This window comes from Dreissena polymorpha, chromosome 3 (assembly GCF_020536995.1).
Source record: "Dreissena polymorpha isolate Duluth1 chromosome 3, UMN_Dpol_1.0, whole genome shotgun sequence".
NCBI classification, from domain to species: domain Eukaryota; kingdom Metazoa; phylum Mollusca; class Bivalvia; order Myida; family Dreissenidae; genus Dreissena; species Dreissena polymorpha.
Window position 1 is genome coordinate 147,278,689 of NC_068357.1, and position 22,123 is coordinate 147,300,811.

At 38.4% G+C, this 22,123-nt stretch overlaps 2 protein-coding genes across 7 annotated transcripts in view; one reads left to right on the forward strand and one right to left on the reverse strand.

Moving 5' to 3' along the window:
* Window positions 1-304: 304 nt before the first annotated feature.
* Window positions 305-18,099, reverse strand: LOC127871891 (ATP-binding cassette sub-family G member 8-like). 5 transcript variants are annotated; one of them, XM_052415161.1, is made up of 13 exons: window positions 17,876-18,099; window positions 15,177-15,301; window positions 14,138-14,304; window positions 12,947-13,185; window positions 10,667-10,799; window positions 9,823-9,946; window positions 9,058-9,203; window positions 8,348-8,576; window positions 7,199-7,398; window positions 3,465-3,510; window positions 3,403-3,433; window positions 2,400-2,667; window positions 305-2,065 (listed from the first exon to the last, which is right to left on the reverse strand). In XM_052415161.1, the coding sequence occupies exons 2-13, from the start codon at window positions 15,266-15,268 to the stop codon at window positions 1,800-1,802; spliced, it is 1,941 nt and encodes a 646-aa protein (XP_052271121.1). In that variant the 5' UTR covers window positions 15,269-15,301; window positions 17,876-18,099; the 3' UTR covers window positions 305-1,799. The 5 variants fall into 5 exon arrangements, with proteins under 5 accessions (XP_052271121.1, XP_052271120.1, XP_052271118.1 ...); XM_052415160.1 differs by lacking the exon at window positions 3,403-3,433 and adding an exon at window positions 3,341-3,371 and having other exon boundaries at window positions 15,177-15,286; window positions 17,876-18,098; XM_052415158.1 differs by having other exon boundaries at window positions 15,177-15,286; window positions 17,876-18,098.
* Window positions 16,146-22,123, forward strand: part of LOC127871892 (ATP-binding cassette sub-family G member 5-like) — a 48,347-nt gene continuing 42,369 nt past the window's right edge. The window contains exon 1 of one of the 2 annotated variants that reach the window (XM_052415165.1): window positions 16,146-16,421. The gene's annotated coding sequence lies outside the window, so the exon portion shown is untranslated. Of the gene's footprint in view, window positions 16,422-19,962; window positions 20,111-22,123 lie in introns of those variants that run through there. The other variant, XM_052415164.1, reaches the window with a different exon arrangement.

Consider the following 22,123-nt stretch of genomic DNA (forward strand, 5'->3'; position numbering starts at 1 on the left):
ATTTCAACAGCCTGTTTTATGACAAAACTCCCTGTTCAACAATGCGTGCACATAAAAGCAAAGTACTTTAAATTCTGATACCTGAGAAAAAGTTTTATCTCATTCTATGGAATCAATTGATCAATTTGCCTTGCGATCTCAATGGTATATAAGTTAAACTGAAGCACATGTTCTTACTATTTTTCAAATATTTATATGTATGCACAAGGGAGGTGAAATAATGTAAAGTGTCACGATTTACGTATTTCGCTACTTTGTTTGTTATATATACTATTGACTCACATTAAAGTAGTAGCCATATGCCTTATGTTTTAATGCTTTATTCTTTTATTTAAGTAACAAATTACATAAATAACACAATAACAAGATTCTGTACATATTTGCATTGATGTGTGCATTGCGAAAATCATCGTCAATATCAATTCGCAATAAGCAATCACATTGAAGATTTAGAATTGAACAAAATCAGCACGTCATTAACATATTCATTCGTGTAACTCCACTCTTATTTCATTAATGTATGCCTAAAACATATGTGTCAGTTCATGTTTTATCTTTACGTATTGGTTCTGTTGTAGACTGAAAACTATATCGATACATCTATGAAATTATTAAATCAGAATTTAAAACAACGGTGTAAACAAACAAATTGAATTCAATTAAAAAAGTGAATAATTGATTGCATCGATTCATTTAATAAACTAACAACTAAGTGGATAGGAAGTGAATGATACAAATAATATATATTAAGCAACTTTGATGAATATAATACATAAACAAAAGCTTTAATCTAACAACTCGCTTTTGTTAAAATAAATAAATACAATAATATAATCAACAACGTATTGCACTAGTAAAATAACATAATTATATGCGTATACCGACCACATTTTATGTTCGGCGAAACGTTTGCGAGATGTGTTGTTCGTGCAAACCGCCCACTACGTCCTACTGAGCTTTTTAATACTCTGCAAATTAACCGAGGTTCTTTAAGTAACGTATACATGTATTATTAATGGTAGGGTTCTTATAAACGCATCTTATAAAATGTTTACTTTCTTTGGACATGAAGCACGCTATTTGTTATGCAAGACACATTTTTACCCTTTCAGCACTAACGCGTTATTCAGCATTTGCTAACGCATATCATCAATATTTACATAAAGGTTTCACGTATGACGCACATCATGCAGGTCTTGTGGCGAGCGTAAAAAGTAAAATATTGTTGAAAGTAAATTTCATACAACAAAAAACGGCACCGCTTAAGTTTGGGTGAACATTCAAATCCACCTATATGCAAACCTATATTATTGATCTGTCTGATACTTGTTTCTTCTCAAATTTGATAAAAATGATTTATTTTTTTTATTGCACATTGGGAATAAAATAATAGCAATAACATTGAAATTAATGCTTTTTTCCGTGTTAAAAGTTCATTACTTTAATACTAAGGTGAGACAATTATTAGTAATTTGTCTACGGCGAACCAGATTGTACACTACTGCTATATGAGTACCCCCACTCTAAAATTGTCCATTTGTTTTTTTTAACCACTGCATCATAAAACGATACACAATACGTTGCCAATTACTTGTCACTCAGTCAATTTAGCAATTATTATCAAGTCTGTGTTTCGGTATATTCGTTAAGTTGTTCTTTTATTGAGGTATCGCCATTTTTAAGTCATCGCAAAAACATGTAGTACACACCAAACGTGTTGTTGGCAACCTTTCCTGATACTGAACATTTACAACCTCTGTAACTTAAAAACAAGTAACCGCGCCAACGGCTTTTCAGCCCTACACTTCATGCGGTTTCTGCGCTACGAAGCGCATGCCAACGAAGAAGAGCGCGAGGTAGATGACGCAAGAGGCGGCCATGATGACGCACGCCTCCCACACGGAGTTGCCGTTCAGGGAGTAGCTGTGCAGCGCCTCCTCACCCGTGCGAATGCACGAGCCCGGAAGTGCGTCCTCGCACGTAAACGTGAGGCCGAGGATCTGCACCTTGCACAGCGCCTGGAAGCCCCACTTGAGGTAGGAGACGGAGGACACCCACTTTAGACCTGAAATCATGACGTTTGAGAAAAAAAAGTGAACGTTAAATTGGCGGTCGCGTCACAAACGTATTACTCTATCACAATCAGACGTATATTATAATCATACACTCATGATATTTACGTATGTTATAAATAAGACATATTTTTAAATATCATTGTTTATCGGTAAATATACAACGTTTACATGTTAACATTTGTAGACTTCAGCACGAGTTCTTTTAATAGCCACGCATTCGTAGCTTATCATTCTTTTAAGTCTTTATTGTAGTTATCATGTAACCGTGGATTATAAGCTGCTAAACCACACCCCTGTAATGGACAGACACCATCGTAAACTCACCGTCAAATATGCTGTCGAGATTGATAAAGAACCCAGCAGACATGATATACATGGAGAAGAACGTTTGCGCGAAGAAGCAGGACAACTGGAATGTGGGCATCACACTCGCGGAGAACATGGCCAGCGTGCGGCTACAGTACACTAACAAGAAGAGGATAGCGAACACCATCATAAAGTCTTTAAGGTCAAGGTTGAGGCCCGCTATAAAGTAGACCGGAATGGCGTACACCGCCACGTAGAACGCGTGGAATGGGATCTCGCTGAATATCTGAATACAAAGTAAATACATTTTATATAGAATCTTATTATCTATTTTGTTTGGCTTGATTTCACATATTTTTATCAAAATGGCAAATGAATATAATTTGATGAGCGCGTCCGCGAATGAAAATGAAGAAATTGTCTATATTTGCAGTGTAAATATCAAGAGGATTTATGTTTTCGTTCGGAGTCAACTGAGAGAAAAAAGTTTCACGATTGCTTAAGCCAATGTTCTCATTTTACAGGAAAAGATGCTTTTAATTATCATTGTCATGTAAGTTACTTTAACGGCCTATTTATGCCAATTAACCAATTTCCAATCAATGAGCCGCAACAGCGGCTTACAAGAATAAAACAAAAACACAACAATGGATAAAAATGGAGTCAACGCATAAGAACGATCAAATTCAATGCATCGGGATTTAAACGGAAATTGCACACATTTACATGTACAGATCAGTGAATGCACGTTGCAGGTGTTAACTTGCAATTGTATGCAAATCTTTGCTCTAAGATATACATGTATTGAATATACACGTAGAAGACTGTAAATAAATATATAAATATATATATTTCATGATAAATATTTCGGTGGAATATTTTCTTATCGTGTTTTCCGCACTTGAATTTTTAGCCATTCAAAAACTCAGTAGCACACATGGCATTTGTATTGTGTTTACCTTAGCAAAGTTGTAGGGTATTACACCGTACCTTAGCATAGTTGTAGGGTATTACACCGTACCTTAGCAAAGTTGTAGGGTATTACACCGTACCTTAGCAAAGTTGTATGGTATTACACCGTACATGCGATCTTCAAGTTCGAAGTATAGAAACGACCTCTCCTTGTGATCTGCAGGAAAATACAAGCAAACGGTTACACATTATATTATATCATATTAAAGTATATTTTATTAAGCAAAAACCTTACTTTCAATATGCCTTGTACATTTTGATTGAGATGAAAGTTGGTCAATATTTGAGCGACGTCTGTGTCATAATCTTTGTTATAATATAAAAGTTTTGTTTCAGTTGATATAAATGGTATGAACATTGTAAACTAAAGCACATCATGATTCAACTGGTGAACTTGTCTAAGACATTTTTGCTAATTTTTTTGAATTTTTCAATCATTTAATTATAATTATTTCAAGTGTGACAATCTTTTAATTTTAGTATTAATATTGTGATTTTTTTATATCTTAAAATACAGGTTTAAGAATTAAAAAAAAAGCATAATATATACAAAAGATTATCTTTAACTAAAGGAATTGTAAAGTTTTAGCTGTTTTTATTTTATCTTAGAAAGTAACTAATCTTTCATAGTTTTATTTAAGTGAAGCATTCTTACAATGAGAAGTATTCCATAATAATGAACAGTCATTGTCGGTAATAATATATAAGTGTTTTAAACCAAGACAGACAAAATACTTTTTTTAAAATAAAAATATAATTTATAAAGGCTGCAAAGCTTTCTTATATTTCAAGAACAAAATCAGTTATTCTTAGAATATTTCTAAGATATTTTATGATATTTATTAAGAGAAAATCTCAGAAAAGCTCTTAAATTTTAAGTAAACAATTGAATAATCAACGGCAGAAAGTCATAATGAATGCCATAAAAAAATAAAACATAACTTGCCTATGTTTCAACATTGTCTTTCAATAAATGCCCATCGCATGAATTCATTGATAAGCATGTTTTAGGGAGTTATATTTAAACACATTTTCTCAAATAAAGTTCTGAAATGAACAAACTATAGAAACATTCTCAGCGTAATTGTTTAGAAAGATTAAGAATATCACAACCAGCTTATAAAAGCTTGCTACTTACAGACGCCTATAAGGTCTAGCACGACCCTGAAGGGATAGAGCGCGACCAGTATGTACACTAAGATTCAACGGTAATATACTACCCCACTACTAACAGACGCCTTTAAAGTCTAGCACGACCATGAAGGGATAGAGCGCGCCCAGTATGTACATCAATATTCAACTGAAATATACTACCCCGCTACTAACAGACGCCTATAAGGTCTAGCACGACCATGAAGGGATAGAGCGCGACCAGTGTGTACATCAATATTCAACTGAAATGTACTACCCCACTACTAACAGACGCCTATAAGGTCTAGCACGACCATGTAGGGGTAGAGCGCGACCAGTTTGTACACTAAGATTCAACTGAAATGTACTACCCCACTACTAACAGACGCCTATAATGTCAGCGCGACCATGTAGGGATAGAGCGCGACCTGTATGTACACCAAGATTCAATTGAAAAATACTACCCCACTGCTAACAGACGCATTTAAGGTCAGTACGACAATGTAGGGTAGAGCGCGACCAGTATGTACATCAAGATTAAACTGAAATATACTACCCCGATACTAACAGACGCCTTTAAGGTCTAGTACGACAATGTAGGGATAGAGCGCGACCAGTATGTACACCAAGATTCATCTGAAATGTACTACCCCACTACTAACAGACTCCTTTAAGGTAAGCACGACAATGTAGGGATAGAGCGCGACCAGTATGTACACCAAGATTCAACTGAAATGTACTACCCCACTACTTACAGACGCCTTTAAGGTCTAGCACGACCATGTAGGGATAGAGCGCGACCAGTATGTACACCAAGATTCAACTAAAATGTACTTACCCACTACTAACAGACGCCTATGAGGTCTAGCACGACCATGTAGGGATAGAGCGCGACTAGTATGTACACCAAGGTTCAACTGAAATATACTACCTCGCTACTTACAGACGCCTATGAGGTCTAGCACGACAATTTAGGGATAGAGTGCGACCAGTATGTGCACCAAGATTCAACTGAAATATACTACCCCACTATTAACAGTCGCTTATGAGGTCTAGCACGACCATGCAGGGATAGAGCGCGATCAGTATGTACACCAAGATTTAACTGAAATATAGTACCCCGCTACTTACAGACGCCTATAAGGTCAGCACGACCATGTAGGGGTAGAGCGCGACCAGCATGTACACCAAGATTCAATTGAAATATACTACCCCACTTCTATCAGATGCCTTTGAGGTCCAGCAAGACCATGTAGGGATAGAGCGCGAACATTATGTACATCAAGATTCAACTGAAATGTACTAACCCACTACTAACAGACGCCTTTAAGGTCAGCACGACCATGTAGGGATAGAGCGCGACCAGTATGTACACCACGATTTTACTGAAATATACTAACCCCGTTGCAAACAGACGCCTTTAAGGTTTATCACGACAATCTAGGGATAGAGCGCAACCAGTATGTACACCAAGATTCAACGGTAATATACTTCCCCACTACAAACAGACGCCTATGGGGTCTAGCACGACAATGTAGGGATAGATCGCGCCCAGTATGTACACCAAGATTTAACGGAAATATACTACCCCGCTACTAACAGACGCCTTTTAGGTCTAGCACGACAATTAAGGGATAGAGCGCGACCAGTATGCACACCAATTCGACCGAAATATACTAACCCGCTACATACAGACGCCTATAAGGTCTAGCACGACTATGTAGGGATAGAGCGCTCCCATTATGTACATCAAGATTAAACTGAAATATACTACCCCGCTACATACAGACGCCTTTAAGGTCTAGCACGACAATGTAGGGATAGAGATTGCCGAGTATGTACACCAAGATTCAACGGAAATATACTTCCCCACTACTTACAGACGCCTTTAAGGTCTAGCACGACAATGTAGGGATAGAGCGCGACCAGTATGCACACCAAATCGACTGAAATATACTATCCCGCTACTTACAGACGCCTATAAGGTCTAGCACGACCATGTAGGGGTAGAGCGCATCCAATATGTACACCAAGGTTCAACGGAAATATACTACTCCGCTACTTACAGACGCCTATAAGGTCTAGCACGACCATGTAGGGGTAGAGCGCTCCCAGTATGTACATCAAGATTAAACTGAAATATACTACCCCGTTACAAACAGACGCCTTTAAGGTCTAGCACGACAATGTAGGGATAGAGTGCGCCCAGTATGTACACCAAGATATAACGGACATATACTACCCCGGTACTAACTGACGCCTTTAAGGTCTAGCACGACACTGTAGGGATAGCGCGCGACCAGTATGCACACCAATTCGACTGAAATATTCTACCCCGCTACTAACAGACGCCTATAAGGTCCAGCACGACCATGTAGGGATAGACCAGTATGTACACCAAGATTCAACTGAGATATACTACCCCGCTACTTATAGACGCCTATGAGGTCCAGCACGACCATGTAGGGATAGAGCGCGACCAGTATGTACACCAATGTTCAATTAAAAATATAGTACCCCGCTACTTACAGACGCCTATAAGGTCAGCACGACCATGTAGGGATAGAGCGCGTCCAGTATGTACACCAAGGTTCAACTGAAATATACTACCTCGCTACTTACAGACGCCTATCAGGTCCAGCACGACCATGTAGGGATAGAGCTCGACCAGTATGCACACCAATTTGACTGAAATATACTACCTCGCTACTTACAGACGCCTATCAGGTCCAGCACGACCATGTAGGGATAGAGCGCGCCCAGTATGTACATCATGCCGAAGCGGTCACGCATCGAGGACTGGTCCGTCTTCAGGTTGAAATATACCAGCCCCACCACCACCGACATGGCCACCGCCTGGATCAGCTGCGTTACTAGGTAACCGTAGTCCTCTACGATACTGCGTGTGCACCGTCTGCAGCAAGAATGCAGCAATCATATCTATATTATGTTTATCTACGGATAAGTGTTTGTACATGTCATATCTACTTACTATGAAAAGGCATTATATTGCGATCATCTCCGACACGACAAAAAAATGTAAGAATAATAATACCGATGTGCAAAAAATTGTCCATTATAACATATCCCGAGAAAAACACATACATTTAAAGGCCTTTGCACTGATTTTGGCATGTATTGAAGTTTGTCATGAAATGCTTTATATTGATAAATGCAAACATTGGATCTAAAGAACTCCAGTAAAAAAAAAGAATATATTTAATGAAAGTAAAAAAGTAATCCTCAACTGGGCTAGAACCACTGACCTCTGGAGTAAAAGTCTATCGCTTAGACCATTCGGCCATCCGTGCACATACAATGAGGGTTGTATTTTATACTTTATATAAGCAATCCTTGTATAGTCACAGATTATAATGACAACAACAGAACTCTCCAAATTATTCAATCGTTTCGCGTTGCAACGCTATATAATTTTCAGGCTTTAAACCGTCATATAATGGATATTTTAGAGCATGGTTAATGTTCAGTTTTACTGTTTCCTCGTATATATCATCACTACAACGGAACTTTTCGAATCTGAAACAATTGTTTTTAATTTTGTCAATTTACCAAAACGTGTCAAAAAATTAAACTGACTAGGAAATAAAAACATCGACACGATTATCCGAACATGTAACGATAAACGAAATTATTAGCCTCTTACAAATAGTCTAAGATAAAATTAATTTTTCCATCAACATGAATATCAAATAGGCATTGTAAATACATTTAACATTTCTTCTTAGAATGAACACTGACTGTTTAACAATAATTTTTCATAAATCGCATGGTCCAATAATTTCATATTACAAGCGCTGCACCTAAGCATTTATAAAATACTCCTTCCTGCATGTCATCAATACCTGTAGAGAATCCAGAACTGCCTGAACGCCCCTGGCTGATGCTCCAGGCTCTGGAACATGGCGAGCACGGGCCACTGCTCCTTGTCGCGCTCCTCCTTCTCCTGCGAACCGGAAGCGCTCAGACTGAGCTCCCCCTGCTGACTTCTGAAGGCCTCCACCAGCGTCCGCACCGTGTCGCTACTCGTGCGCTCCGTCTCCTCCGACGTGGGGTCGATCGTCGCCAGATCAACTGTACGTATGAGGTGTACACTTGTTTTGTTTTAATTTTAATAAATACATTTCTACTTAACGTTGTTTATCACCCAGTTGTACAATGGTTGGGAGTTCCGGTCTATAGGGATTTAAACAGGAACACGTTAGTTGTGGTTGTTTAGTAGCAGCATCTGTTGTAATTGTTAATTATCGCTAGGTTCGTTTAATAGCAATGCCTGTAGTATTTGTAAATGTATGCGAATTGGATTCAATAAAATAATTCAAACCTGAGACATGATAATGTGTGGAAAGAGTGGCACAATTTATAATTGCCTGAACACAGTTGCATACCCTAAGACCTAAATAACATATCATATAACACTAACGATTCGTTTTTCAAAAAATACTTAGAAAAAAGGAAATTGCAAATCACTAAATTAGGTAATACATATACTTTCATAAAAGTTCTTGTACAACATCGAAACGTTGAAAATTACCACAAAACCTCTCCAACCTACCATAGAAGTCACATGGGTTCGTGAACTCTGGACATGGGTGTCCAAGGCGACTGAAATAGTCCACCATGTTGCTGGCCTGGCCGAAATAGGCCATCTCGCCCTTAGACAGGATCAACACGCGGTCAAACAGCTCGAATATGTCAGATCTGACAGTAAAAAACATGCCCATCTCTTAAACATGTTCGATGTAAAGCTGACGTAAAGCTGAATCACACATATTTGACCGAAACGTTGAGTAAATTAATTTTGAAAAAGAATGAAGTTGTTTCTCTGTTTTCTATAATTATTTACTGATATATTTAATATGTAAGACATAAAAATTTAACACACATATATTAGTAAAACTCTAATACATGTGTTTTTTTTAATAATGGCTATGATGAAACAAACAGTTGTGACGATGATGATAATGATGATCATTGGGAGTAGGAGGATGAGAACGTGGAATTTGAACGTGTTGAAAACAAGAAACGACATTCGAACCGCTTGTTTAATTGCCACGGTTTGGATGCAAATTTTCTTTCTTTACTAGCATTATCTTTTTTATATAATGACTGATTATGTTAGTGTTAGCTTAACCGATGATGATAAAATCGATTTTATTTAGAAAATCAACTATGGTTAGCGTTGTATGTTTTGAACCAAGGAGCCGATGGGACGGGAGGGGCGGGGGAGGGGATAGTGGTCATACGGGTGGGAATCGTCATGTTTTCGATAAAACATGTACTACCCACGCACTCTTCCCAAATACACTCAGTAAAGTACCTGGGTTGATGAATGGAGAGAAGCACGGCGCGGTTGTTCTTAGCCAGGCGAGCGAGCGTCTCGACTAGATGGTGGGCTGTGAACGCATCCAGACCGGAAGTAGGCTCGTCCAGGAACAGCACGCCTGGGAACAAAATCAGTCCATGTCCTAATTTGGTACACACAAGCATTGGATCCGCGGGGCGGTTACGCAGTAGTTATGTAGTTGAAAGGATCTTCAAATATACAAGTACGCGTTCTAGGTAGTATGTTCTTAATGAAAACTGTCGTCCCTGCTTTATTAGCGTCATTTCTTAACGTGGTCTAAGTGATGTTTATGTAATATTTTTGTTTTGTTGTGAACAGCTTTTTATTTAAAGGTCGATTAAAGGATCATTATCGTATCAGACCTTAGAAGGGTTTGTACATATTCAACTAGAGTTATGTTCGTAAATTATTGGAAATTCAATTTTCACATTAACCCATATTTTCAAGTTTGAATTACAAGATTTAACGATTAAAATATTCGGGTATTCTTTAGTTCATTCTATTCATTTGGAAGTTGAATGGATACCAAGGGGAGAGAATTATGTGGCAGACTATTTGTCCAAAATAGTAGAAAAAGACGACTGGGGTATTTCCCCTTATATTTTTTCAATAATTCAGTCTTTATGGGGAAATTTAGAGGTCGATTTCTTTGCCTCTAAACATAACGCCAAATAACAACGTTTTTATTCGAGATTTTGGTGTAAAGAGTCTGAAGGAGTTGATGCTTTTACTTACCCATGGGCGCATAGTTTTGGCTTATTTGTACCACCAATAATATTAATACCTCCCGAAGCATGTAACTGAAAATGTGCCGTACTTGGGTCGAGCAGCAGCTGAACCCCGATGCTGACCCGCCTCCTCTCCCCGCCGGACACGCCCCTGTCTTCCGCCCCGCCCACCTTGCTGTCAGCCACGTGACTTAGTCCCAGCTCCGATATTACGCTGTCCACCTGCATATATATATACACATGTTACCATGACCTATATAAATTCTAAATTGCCGATATTTCAATATGGACACGCTTGCTGATAGGAACTACAACCAAGCATTAGTGTTTACTGGTTTATCTTTTAAAACGACAACGACAGCCATCGCAAGTATTTATGTATCGAACACATGATCAAGTGTTAACGTGACAACGTCTTGACTTGGCATTACCGTCAAAGCAAGATTAATTCCTAGCTCAACCCATTACATTTAAACAAGATATATGATTTATTAATGAATGGGTTTATTAATATAATGTGGTATGGTTCATTTAATCAAAGTTCGGAGTGCATGATACGTCACATTGCGCACTTCAATTGTGAATGATGAACCCCATTCGACTCTCTGTCCGAATCTCAGTGAAAATTCGTTAATTATAAATGGACCCTCAATGCACACATGTTTTTGCGCAGATTTTACACTTGCTGGTCGTTCATATATATGTTTTACTACCGGTATTAATAATAAAAAGGTAACGGCTTAAAGCAGAAAACGGTTGAACGGTTAAAGAAACGTCGTAGTTGTGATTTGTAGAACAATTGAAAAAATGACAACGATGTACTTAACATTAATTTACTTTTAACCCTGACCTTGTGTCAGGACTACAATTTTGGTCTGGTAATAACTAGAATACGAGCCGCGTCATGCGTAAATGAGTGTAATGCGATGTTGGCAATCGCGCAGTTGGTCAGGAGCTAGTATGTCCGCTAATTAGACATCGAAACCTTGCGTTACTTGAAAGCTGACAGGGTTACTCATGAACAGACTGTGTGATTGCTGAGGCTGACCTGTAGCAACGTTAGGCGCATTCGACTTAAGACCCATTTTCGCATTACGCGGCTCATGTGAGAACAAGATACTCTTACTCTATCTCGCGGTGACATGAGATTGTGTTCAGGCGCCGGTGTTAACATAATGATAACACGGATCAATTATTGGAGAGAGATTGGGTTTCTTAAAATTGATAAAGCCAAGTTTAAATCGGAAGTTCGCTATTGATATCGATGCTTCTTGAGAATGTTAATGTGTCTTTCGTCTCGTCTGTCTGATAATTCCCAATACGATTTTGATTCTCGTATTATCAAATAGCTCATATGCCCTCAAAACTATCAAATCGGTTTGATTTATTTTAAGCGGCGAGGAAATCAACTAATTGTAGTTCAATTGGTCATTTTCGGTTCGGGTACTACTTTAAAGTACCACGGGTACTCTTGAATATTCTTCAAAGTACCCGAAGTACGGAAAATATACTACAATGTACCCCGGTGTACGGAAAATATACTATAATGTACCCTGGTGGGAGTACGGAAAATATACTACAATGTACCCCGGAGTATGGCCGGGCGCCTGTAAGTACTACTTTTAAGTAGTACCTATGCAGATAACCACCTATTCAGCCTAGCTTAATAAGTTCGTGATATGAAATTTAAAAAAAACGTTATAATTTATACGACATACAGATAAGTAAAGATGTATTTTCGTTATATCGTAAGCAATTTTAAATTGCCATTTAACTATGATTTTTATATCGAATAATTAAGATGAAACCCACTCTCTGAACAGTCGTCTTTTTGGAATCTATTTGTTCTTAGTAAACGAAATGATAATTTATGTAAAAATGAATTAACGAAGTATAAACAAATTTACTCTGTGTCAATTTATACACATCGCGTAAACTCAATTTGACAATGCCCATAAAAATTAAATTGTCTTTCTACATAACAGTATGCGATTATGGTAACATGTTACAAAAAGTTTGTTTCATCTAGGCAACTGGTGTAGCTAATTAGTGTCACACTAGACAGGATATTTAGTTGCCGAATTTGTACAATTTCGTAAAATGATTAGCAACGTTTCTCTTTTGATGATACACACAGTATACTATGATCATGGCAATCGGTCCAGTACAACTCTCAGACAGGATGGCCGATAGTTTCCGGAAACAAAAGTACAATGTTCAGAATACCTCGAATGTATTTCTTTTTGTTATGAACCGCCTCATAAGTCGAGATGGTTATTTTGATCTTTTTATTTAACAAAAAATCTCGACTTATAACTGAATTTTACGGTAACTTAGTGTTCGAAAAAGTTGAAAGAATCCGAACGTACCCGCTTTCTAATCTGTTCGCCGGTGAATGTCGTTGGCAATTTGAGTTGCGCCACAAACATCAGCGTCTCGCGGACGGTGAGGTGCGGCAGTAGACGGTCATCCTGGCGCACGTACGCCGAGCAGCCGCGCACCATCGAGCTTGTGCGGTTCACGTTGTTCAGGTAGACGTCACCGGAAATGAGACCGCTACCCTCCGTGCGACACGCGATCACGTCCAAGAGGGTCGTCTTGCCACTGCCTGAAAGGGACGCCGTGTTCATGCAATGATCTGCCGATTAAATCATGTATGTCTGAAGATATAAATCGATAAATATATGCTTTTCGGAAGACTAACCTGCGAAGAAATATCAAAGACTCATTCAGGGAATACCTTTTTATTTTTTTTAGTATAAACAAACCATTGGATATTCTATCACGACTTAACGAAATCAACAATTGCACATGTAAATTTGAATATACATAGACTATAACGTGTATTACGTGTATAAACTATATCAAACACAATGAAGAACATTCCGTAACAACAAGACAAGTGTCCATACGGCACAGATGTCGCAACTTTTCATTTTTGTCTTCTTAAGTCTAAAACAAGCCAAGCTATATCAAATCCGTCAATAAATAGCAAAGTTTTAACAAAGACATTACTTTTTATGATCAAATATTACCTTTGACAACTAGTTATGACCTTGATATTTGAGGTAGGGAGACGGGTGTTACACGCCTCGCGTCGTCTTACCATAATTGACATGTGTACGGAGTTATTTCAAAATGTATTAATAAATGACAAAGTTACAGCAAAGAGACATTCGTACAGACGCCTTGTCATACAGACGGACAGTGCAACTGCGATATGCAGCCTAAAAAATTGGCGTAATGGTTAAAGTGTCCGCCTAGCGATCGGGAGGTCACGGGTTCGATCCCCACTTGGGGAGCGTTCTTTAGATCTCCCCCCCCCCCCAAAAAAAAAAAAGACACCAAGTACTGGTTATAGGCCCAGGAAACGGAAACGATGCAATCGAGCTAAAATAAATAGGTTTACACTAAATTAGTTACAGTTGAGGTCTACTTCCTAGATAGTCAAAGGTTTGAATATTGTTTATTCGTATACGAAAAGACGTTTATGAACATAAAGAGTATACATGTATGTGAGCTAGCAACAGTAATTTCTCGTTTTTGACCGCATGTCATACCCGAATTTCCCATGATGGCCAGCATCTGACCGCTCTTGACGCTGAACGTGACGTTACTTAGCACCTGTTGTGGCTCCGTGTTGTCGGTACCTTCCCAGGGTAACTGCATCGTGGACAGCTTCTGCCACCATGACAACGATGTCGGGTTCACCGTGTACGAGAGGTTCCTTGCAATGGTAATGCGTGTAAAATAACGAAGGTTGAGCGACACATCGTCTTAAAGCGAGGCAAAATGGTGATCAGCACGTAAACAAGTGATGCATCGATGTAAAGCGATATCAAAATGTCGAACAGACCGCAACCAGAAACCGCACATTATCGAGCATTTATTTTGCATATTGCAGAGTATTTAAATCGCGAGTTAGAGGACAATTACATTACCGGTACACACGATTGAGAATGGAAATAGCATAAGAAACGCATTATAGAGCCTTTATACCATAAATCGTATGTAAATACACTCGCAAACTATAGAATCGCTGAATCGTACCTTATAGAGAATTGAATCATCACATTATATAGAATCGAAAAAGCACATCATAGATGAGAATCGCGTATTTTGAACCATTTAAACAAAATAAATAAAGGTATCGCACATAATTGAGCATTGAACTCGAATAATAGAGCATTTGGACAGCATATCATACAAAAGTAAACGCATGATATAGCATTAAAATCGTCTTTTTAGTGCCTTGAAATCGCGCTGTACAACTTTGACACCGCGCAAATACCGTATAGGATTTAACTCGCTCATTAAAGCGCATTGATTATCCAAGTTTGCAATGAAAAGCAGCGTAAAAAGACAAATGACCAATCGAACGCCGCACGAAGCAAAAAAGATCACAATATGCAACAAAGCTCCATATCATTTCGCAAGAGTGAGCACACATTGCCGTTATAGCGAAAACAGGAATGTTCGGAAGGACAGAGCCACAGACGTACACAGACGTCAGTGAGACTGTTAGAACACAACGTAATGGTTGCATTTCAATAATGATGGTAGATGGGGGAATTAACATAAAACACAAACTGCACTCACTTGACCTTGACATCGATAGCGGGCCGCTTGGAAAACGCGGACTCGGGGGTGTAGTAGATGGAGGTAGGAGACACCGACCGGACCGCCATCATCTCCTCTTTGTCTCACCACTGGAGCGCAAATACCTACAGTGTAAGGCTTCTTTAATAGTGACAACATTGTCGTCTGGTTTTTACAAAGTTGCGTCCCTTGAATATTTCCAGAATATAAATAGTTCGTTTTATTACTTTTTGTTGGGTTGTGAAGTCATATAGTTACTTTGAAAAAAAATGTCGGGTTAAAAAAATTCGTCGTATATGTAGATGCTTGTATTTCTCGACGCTGGGTCACGAAAAGTCTGGTTGTTTGGAATGACTATATCACCCAAAGTGCTGCGCACAGTAACATCATTTAGGATACATACTTACGATCCTTTACACTCGGCAGCTGCATACTATAAAGTCCGGTTTCTATATAAGATGTCCCATATTTGTACGAAGGAGAAATGTAATTACTAAGTAGCAAAATGTGTACGCGTAAAAAACGCGCCGACCCTTTGAAAAAAATGAGGGCCTATTAAAGCCAGACAACCGAAATTTCAAATATTGAACGCATTAAAATCGGGTACATGTATATATGATTTTAAGTCACTAAGATGATCCCTTTAAACATCCAACGAAGTTTTCACCCAGTTTTCGGAAACCAGTAATTTAGACTTAAAAAAACATGCTTCAGGGTATCTTTTACCAGCTATTAGTTTACAAATATTGTAAAAAAAATCGTGAAATCTCCATCGCTTGAGCCCCCAGAGCGGATGGTACAGGTTTCGTTGATCACACTATAGTACAATCATTTAGTAAGATTTTAATTCAAACTTGATTCCGCGCTTAAAATGTTCACAATGGTGAAGTTTATGTATAATACTATACCCGGGATGTTCAAGATTAAGCGAGTAAAGAGTTTAATAACAAGCCTCTGATTGTCATCATGAATGATACACATTACGACCAACACACCGGTGATCACACGAATAATGTTTCACGTTCCACCGATCACACGCTTAAACTGCAATTTAAAAAAATACATACAATTTGTTACATTTTCCCAGTTAAAAAAATATAGTTAATTGATATTGAGTCGACTTTAACACGTTTACATGTGAGTGTTCAATTTTGATTTCAACGAGGGAGGAAACATTCCTATGTTCACCTGGAAGCCATTTTTGATCAATATGTGGATCTTGGGAAAGGGTGATTGCAAACTAAGGTAAGTGATGTATGATATGAAGTATGGACTTTTCCATGGAATGGTAAAAGTTGTTGAAATGTATGGTATTGTGTAACAGGGTACAGCAATCTTTTTTCGATAGTGTTTTATCACATTTCATCTAATTCGCCTTTATTTAAAGGGAGATGTTAACAGACTTTTCCAAACGACAATTTTCCTAATATTGTGAAATACTTAAATAATAAAAGAACGCTGTAAATCCGGGAGAAAAATACCACTTACTATGGCTTTGTCTTCTACTGAAAAAAGCCCAATCATTTGAAATGGATAATATTATAAAGTGTTACAAACGATAAACGATTGAATGCTTCTGTTGTTGATGTAAAAGTTTGTTTAGCACTTGGATCCCTTATATTAAATATATCATGCGATATAAAATTGATTAGTCCGGTTCTTTTAAGTTGTGTTCTTTGAGGCTGTCCGGTTAGCGCAGTGGTTAGTACACGCGCTTCTCCCCCACACGACCCGGGCTAAATGCCCGCTCCCGGCGCACGTGAGCTTGGTTAGCGGTCATCATACCGGACAGGTGGGATTTCCTACGGGTACTCCGATTCCCCTCCCTCACAGCACAAGATTTCTTCGAAATTATATGCCTTTCATAAAAAAAGACAAAGAGCTGAAAATTACAGCTTTTTCGAAATTTTCCCAATTTTCGTGGTTTCGGTAAATTTATTTTGAAGGATATGTTTATCAGCCAGGATTTCCGAATGGCAACGGCACAACTTTTGATCCAAAGGACACTGGTTCGAGCCCCACTGGGGACGATAATTTTTCATTGTTTACATTTATAAAAATCGATTATTTTCATTACAGTAAAGTTGAATATTTCCGAGGTTAAGATCTAGAATTTTTAGGGTATTTACTGACACACTTAAAAAAATCCACAATCTGTTTACAAGTTCCTTTTAATTTCGTAGTCCCGAATAGCTTTAAGTCATAAAACCAAATAACCGCTTTACTTTGTCAGTAAAATAACTTCGCCTATAAACAAGACTCCTAGCATGAAGCTACGGAAGCGTATATGGTACACCCAAATAATATGGTCATACTGGATTAGTTTATATCGACTTACTGTGAAATAACATGGTTTGTCGTCATAGTTTTGTTGGTTTTTCCCTCTTAATTTTACTCGCCATAACGACATTAAGTTAACGTCTCGACGTAAATGTTTCCGGCTTTTCCCGAAACAATATTTGGTCGACATGATCAAGTCGACAAATCAACATAATTTTTGGCGCCATGCTCTTGTGAAAATGACTTGCCATCATAGTTTTAGTCGACATGATGAGCTATTTTTTTCGCCATGACACCTCTTTCATATCATGCCGTCATAGAATGTTGACATCATCACAGCATCAGGGTGTATCATATACGCTTCCATATAAAGCAGCATACATTATGTCATAAATAATTGTTAATCGTAAAATTCTCACCTGTTTTCTATAGGATTATAAAACCCTTTATAATTCGTCAAGTAAGCAGTAAATTTCTAAGACAAATGTCCACGATTTATTTTTAACAGAACTAATTATTTAAATAAATAGCCAAATCCATATAATTCATATCTTAAATATAACCAAGACATCATTTCAGTTAAAAGTGTTCATATAACAACAAAATTGTGACCAGCAGACGTCGTTATCAGCAGGTTCGCAATCAATCTCATCCCGTCTGGTTGACGAGACATATCGGCCATATCAGGAGTGTTTGGGTTCAAATCGCAATCATTTTATGAATCAGTATACATTAACAATACCCTGACATCATTGAGAGTACGTTTTATCACCAACAGTGCGGTCATTTAAGACGAGACCGCCGTCCACATTCCGAGACAACATTTGTTATCGCAAATATCGTTATCATATCAGTTATATACATTCGCCAAACTGTAATCTTGCTGCTACAAATACCCGTTATCAAGGTTCAACCGCACGACCCGGGCCATTAGGACAACAATTATGCGCAATCTTGCAAGCTCTGCATGTTATGAACACATGGTACATTTTGTAAGATAGTCTAAAAGATAAAAAAAAAACATTTGGAAACTTCTCCATCACCATAGAATCTCGCCTTCATTTTTAACCTGATCCAGCAACTGTTCGAGAGAACCACGTGCCATGTGATCCACAACAGCAAGCTGAAAGATGATTTTGAAGTGACTTCGGGAGTCCGTCAAGGATGTTTGCCGTCACCGATGATCTTCCTCTCGTGGCGGACTGGGTCATGCGCGAGACTAATAAAACAGACAAGACCGGAATCCAGTGGACCCTGACTCATATCTTGTTAAGAACATCTGCAGATGGCTTGCGCTATCTTGTCATAAGAGCAACAAAAGACCGGACTACAAATTAACATAGAAAAGACAGGTATCCTGGCGATGAACAAGAAACAACAGATATATTACATAAATAACAACATATTACCATGGGAGACAAAAAGCTCAAAGAGGTGGACTTCTTCAACTACAAGGGCAGCGTCCTCTCATCAACAGGCGGCCATAACGAAGACATAAAAGCTAGAATCGGTTATCCAGATATGCTTTCAACACTATAAGGCCGGTGAGGAAACAAACATCCCTCTCTATCTACAGTAAACTCCACTCTGACCAACAAACTACAAATCTTGTTAAACAGGAGCCTCCGAATAATCCATAAGATCAGATGGACAGAAAAGTAAAGAAAACCCGACGTATGAAAATATGCAAACCAGGATCCCATCGGACAGTCGATTGCAATGCGGAAATTGAGGTGGATTGGTCACACTTTGCAAAAACCTCCCCGACAGACGACAGCCCTTGCAGTGGAATCCCAATGACAAAAGACAAGTCGGTCGCTCCACTATCACCTTAAGCTCATGGGTGAGCTAAAGAAAGCCCACGAGAACAGCGTAGGCAAAGTACAGCACAATAGCTGCATCAAACTCAAATTATTGAGAAGATAATATTTTCAACATAGTTATAATGGAGTTATTGAGTGTTTGCATGCAAAAGATATCCTAACCGAAAGGTACTTACGTCTGCTAAATAGCAGGTCAGAGTTATGACCTTGGTAAGTGACTTCGCATTCTGATCGTCAAGAGATGTGTGAAGTTTGAATTGAATATAAGATCTGTAGTATGGAGAGCCAAATCTCGCTTTGTTGAAAGAAACTGATATGATTGGTCATTTGAGATTATGTTGGGTTAAATTGACATTATGTTGGACTAAGTAACATTTTGTTTGGTTACGCCAACATTATGGTTGGTAAAGTTGGCATTATGCGTGGTTATTTTTTGGGTTAATATCACAATACGTTTGGTTACGTTGACATTATTTTGGTTAAGTTGACATAATGCTGTGTCAGGGTGACGTTATGTTGGGTTAAGTTGACACGATAGTTGTTTATGATGACTTCATGTTGGGTTAAGTCAGCATATTGGTCAGTTAAGTTGGCGTTATAGAGTTTTAAAATAATCCTTAATAAATCGTACTTTATGAAAATCGCATGCGGAAAGCGTGTTATCCCGGTTGACAAAGTGTAACGCTATCGGGTCACAGTGCACTCAGACCTGATATGCGGACATAGGCTGACATTACAGAAATAGTAATGATCTCAGAAAATTAATAACATCTCAGGAAAAGATACACCATTTGGAAATTATTTTAGTTTCATATATCAAGCGTATCAAAGGTAAGAGTTTGGACTAACGATTCAGACTAATGGAAATAAGGAAATGGCCCCATAAAATCTATATGTCAAATAACAGCTAGGAAGATAACACGTATATATCATATAATATACTTAATTGTTATATAAAGAAACGTTCTTGCTAACGGTGTACCATCAGAAGTAATTTAGTTTTATAGTGATTTGCTATGTTGCTAATATAGATGCAGATAGTGCAAGTCACTTCGACTGCTTTGTTCGGTCGAATAATGAAATCTTATTAGCGTATACATGCACGTTGTGTTTTTGGTATAATAAGTGCTTCAAATGATGTTACCAAATAAAAAACAGTTAGGCCACGCAAGCCTAACAAATAGGCTTTTGACTCAAGTGATGTGTAATAAAACATGCACAAGACGTAAGTGAGTTCAAACGGCTTTTGATTTATGTTACTTTTAAATACTTGTACCCGACGTCTGTGGGTTCAAGGGATATTTGACTAAGTGAGGTCCAAAAATACCCGCCTTAAGTGAGTTCAAACGGCTTTTAACTTAAACATATAATACTATGCGCACGTCACTTTAATGAATTCGAACGTCCCTTGATTTTGTTTTGCTAACGGTGTCAAACTAAAGTGACGTTAGTTGGTACATGCGTTTCATAAGATTAAACGGTATGTTACTAAAGTAAAGGGGCCTTTTCACAGATTTTGGCATGTTTTGACGTTTGTCATTAAATGCTTTCTACTGATAAATATAAATATTTGCTCTAAAAAGGTCCAGTAAAAAAATCAAAAATAAAATTAATTTTTTGTTAACCCTCATCAGGGCTCGAACCACTGACCCCTGGTGTCCTGGCGTAAAAAGTCTGCGACTTAGACCATTCTTTCGCATACAATGTTAGATGTATTTTATACTATATATAAGCAATCATCGAAGTTTCACAAAATCTAGCGACAACAACAGAACTTTCAAAATTATTCAAATGTTTCGCGTTGCAACGCTTTATAATTTTCAGGTTTTCAAATCGTCAAAAGATGCATATAATGGCTATATTAGAGCATGGTAAATGTTCAGTGTTACTGTTTCCTCACAAATATCAGAATTAAATCGAAAATTTGCGAATCTGAAACAACCTTTTTTCAATTTTGTCAATTTACCAAAACGTGAAAAGGCCCCTTTAAGACCGACGGTACATATCTTGAGAAAAGTTCAATGGTTCACGACTTAAAATTTGGTTCTGAGGTCCTGCGATATTGGACTTAACAAATGTCAATTGGTTTTAATATAGCTTTGGTCAGGTCAAATTGTTCCTGACTGTAATGATGTAAAGTAGTACAGAATTCGATGAGGTCTGCGAGGCTCTTAGACTCATCATTATCATCATTCCTTCGAGGGGTCTGGCCTTTGGGGGAAAAAGCGACGACCATACATACAAACTAATCAAGTCAGATATGTCATGTGCTACTGAGAGCAATCCATCCATGGTAAGGGATGTCCACTCTGTCCGATCAGCTTTTTTTGACGGCCTCGACGGCGACCTCCCTCTAGCGTGCCCCGAAGAATAGTCTTGCACAGAGAGTTGTGTCTGATGACGTGTCCGAACTAAGTCAGCTTTCGTCGATTGACGGTCGCCAGTAGGGGTTCTTGTCTGTCAGTAAGTGTTGCAGTCATGTTCCGGACGCACTGGCTGGTCTTATGCTCCGTGTAGCATCCAAGTCTCGCAGCCGAATAGTAGGGTCGAGACTACGATGGACTTGTAGAGCCTGAACTTGGTTTGGAAGCTGCTTTAACTGCTTGTCCACATCCTACCCAGTCAGGCCATGTCAATTCTTATTCAGAGCTCAGCGAAACTGGTACCATCCTTGGGCAGGGTTGCTCCCAAGTACTTTAAGCTGGATACCTTTTCCAGCCTCTCTCCGTTCATTGTGATGTCTGAACAGTATTGGTCGTGCTTTTCACCATGATCTCCCACTTCGACGTTGTTCACTCCCGGATATTATCCTGCCTTAAGACTACACACTGCCTCCTGCGCATC

Bases quoted from the DNA above. Each gene is read 5' to 3' on its own strand.
- LOC127871891 (XM_052415157.1), bottom strand. From the start codon at position 15,268: ATGATGGCGGTCCGGTCGGTGTCTCCTACCTCCATCTACTACACCCCC. The intron at 10,800-12,946 runs GTACGTTCGGAT...ATATATATGCAG, and splicing joins GCGAACAGATTAGAAAGCGG to GTGGACAGCGTAATATCGGA. The intron at 9,947-10,666 runs GTACGGCACATT...TTTTGTTCCCAG, and splicing joins TCAGCTGCTGCTCGACCCAA to GCGTGCTGTTCCTGGACGAG.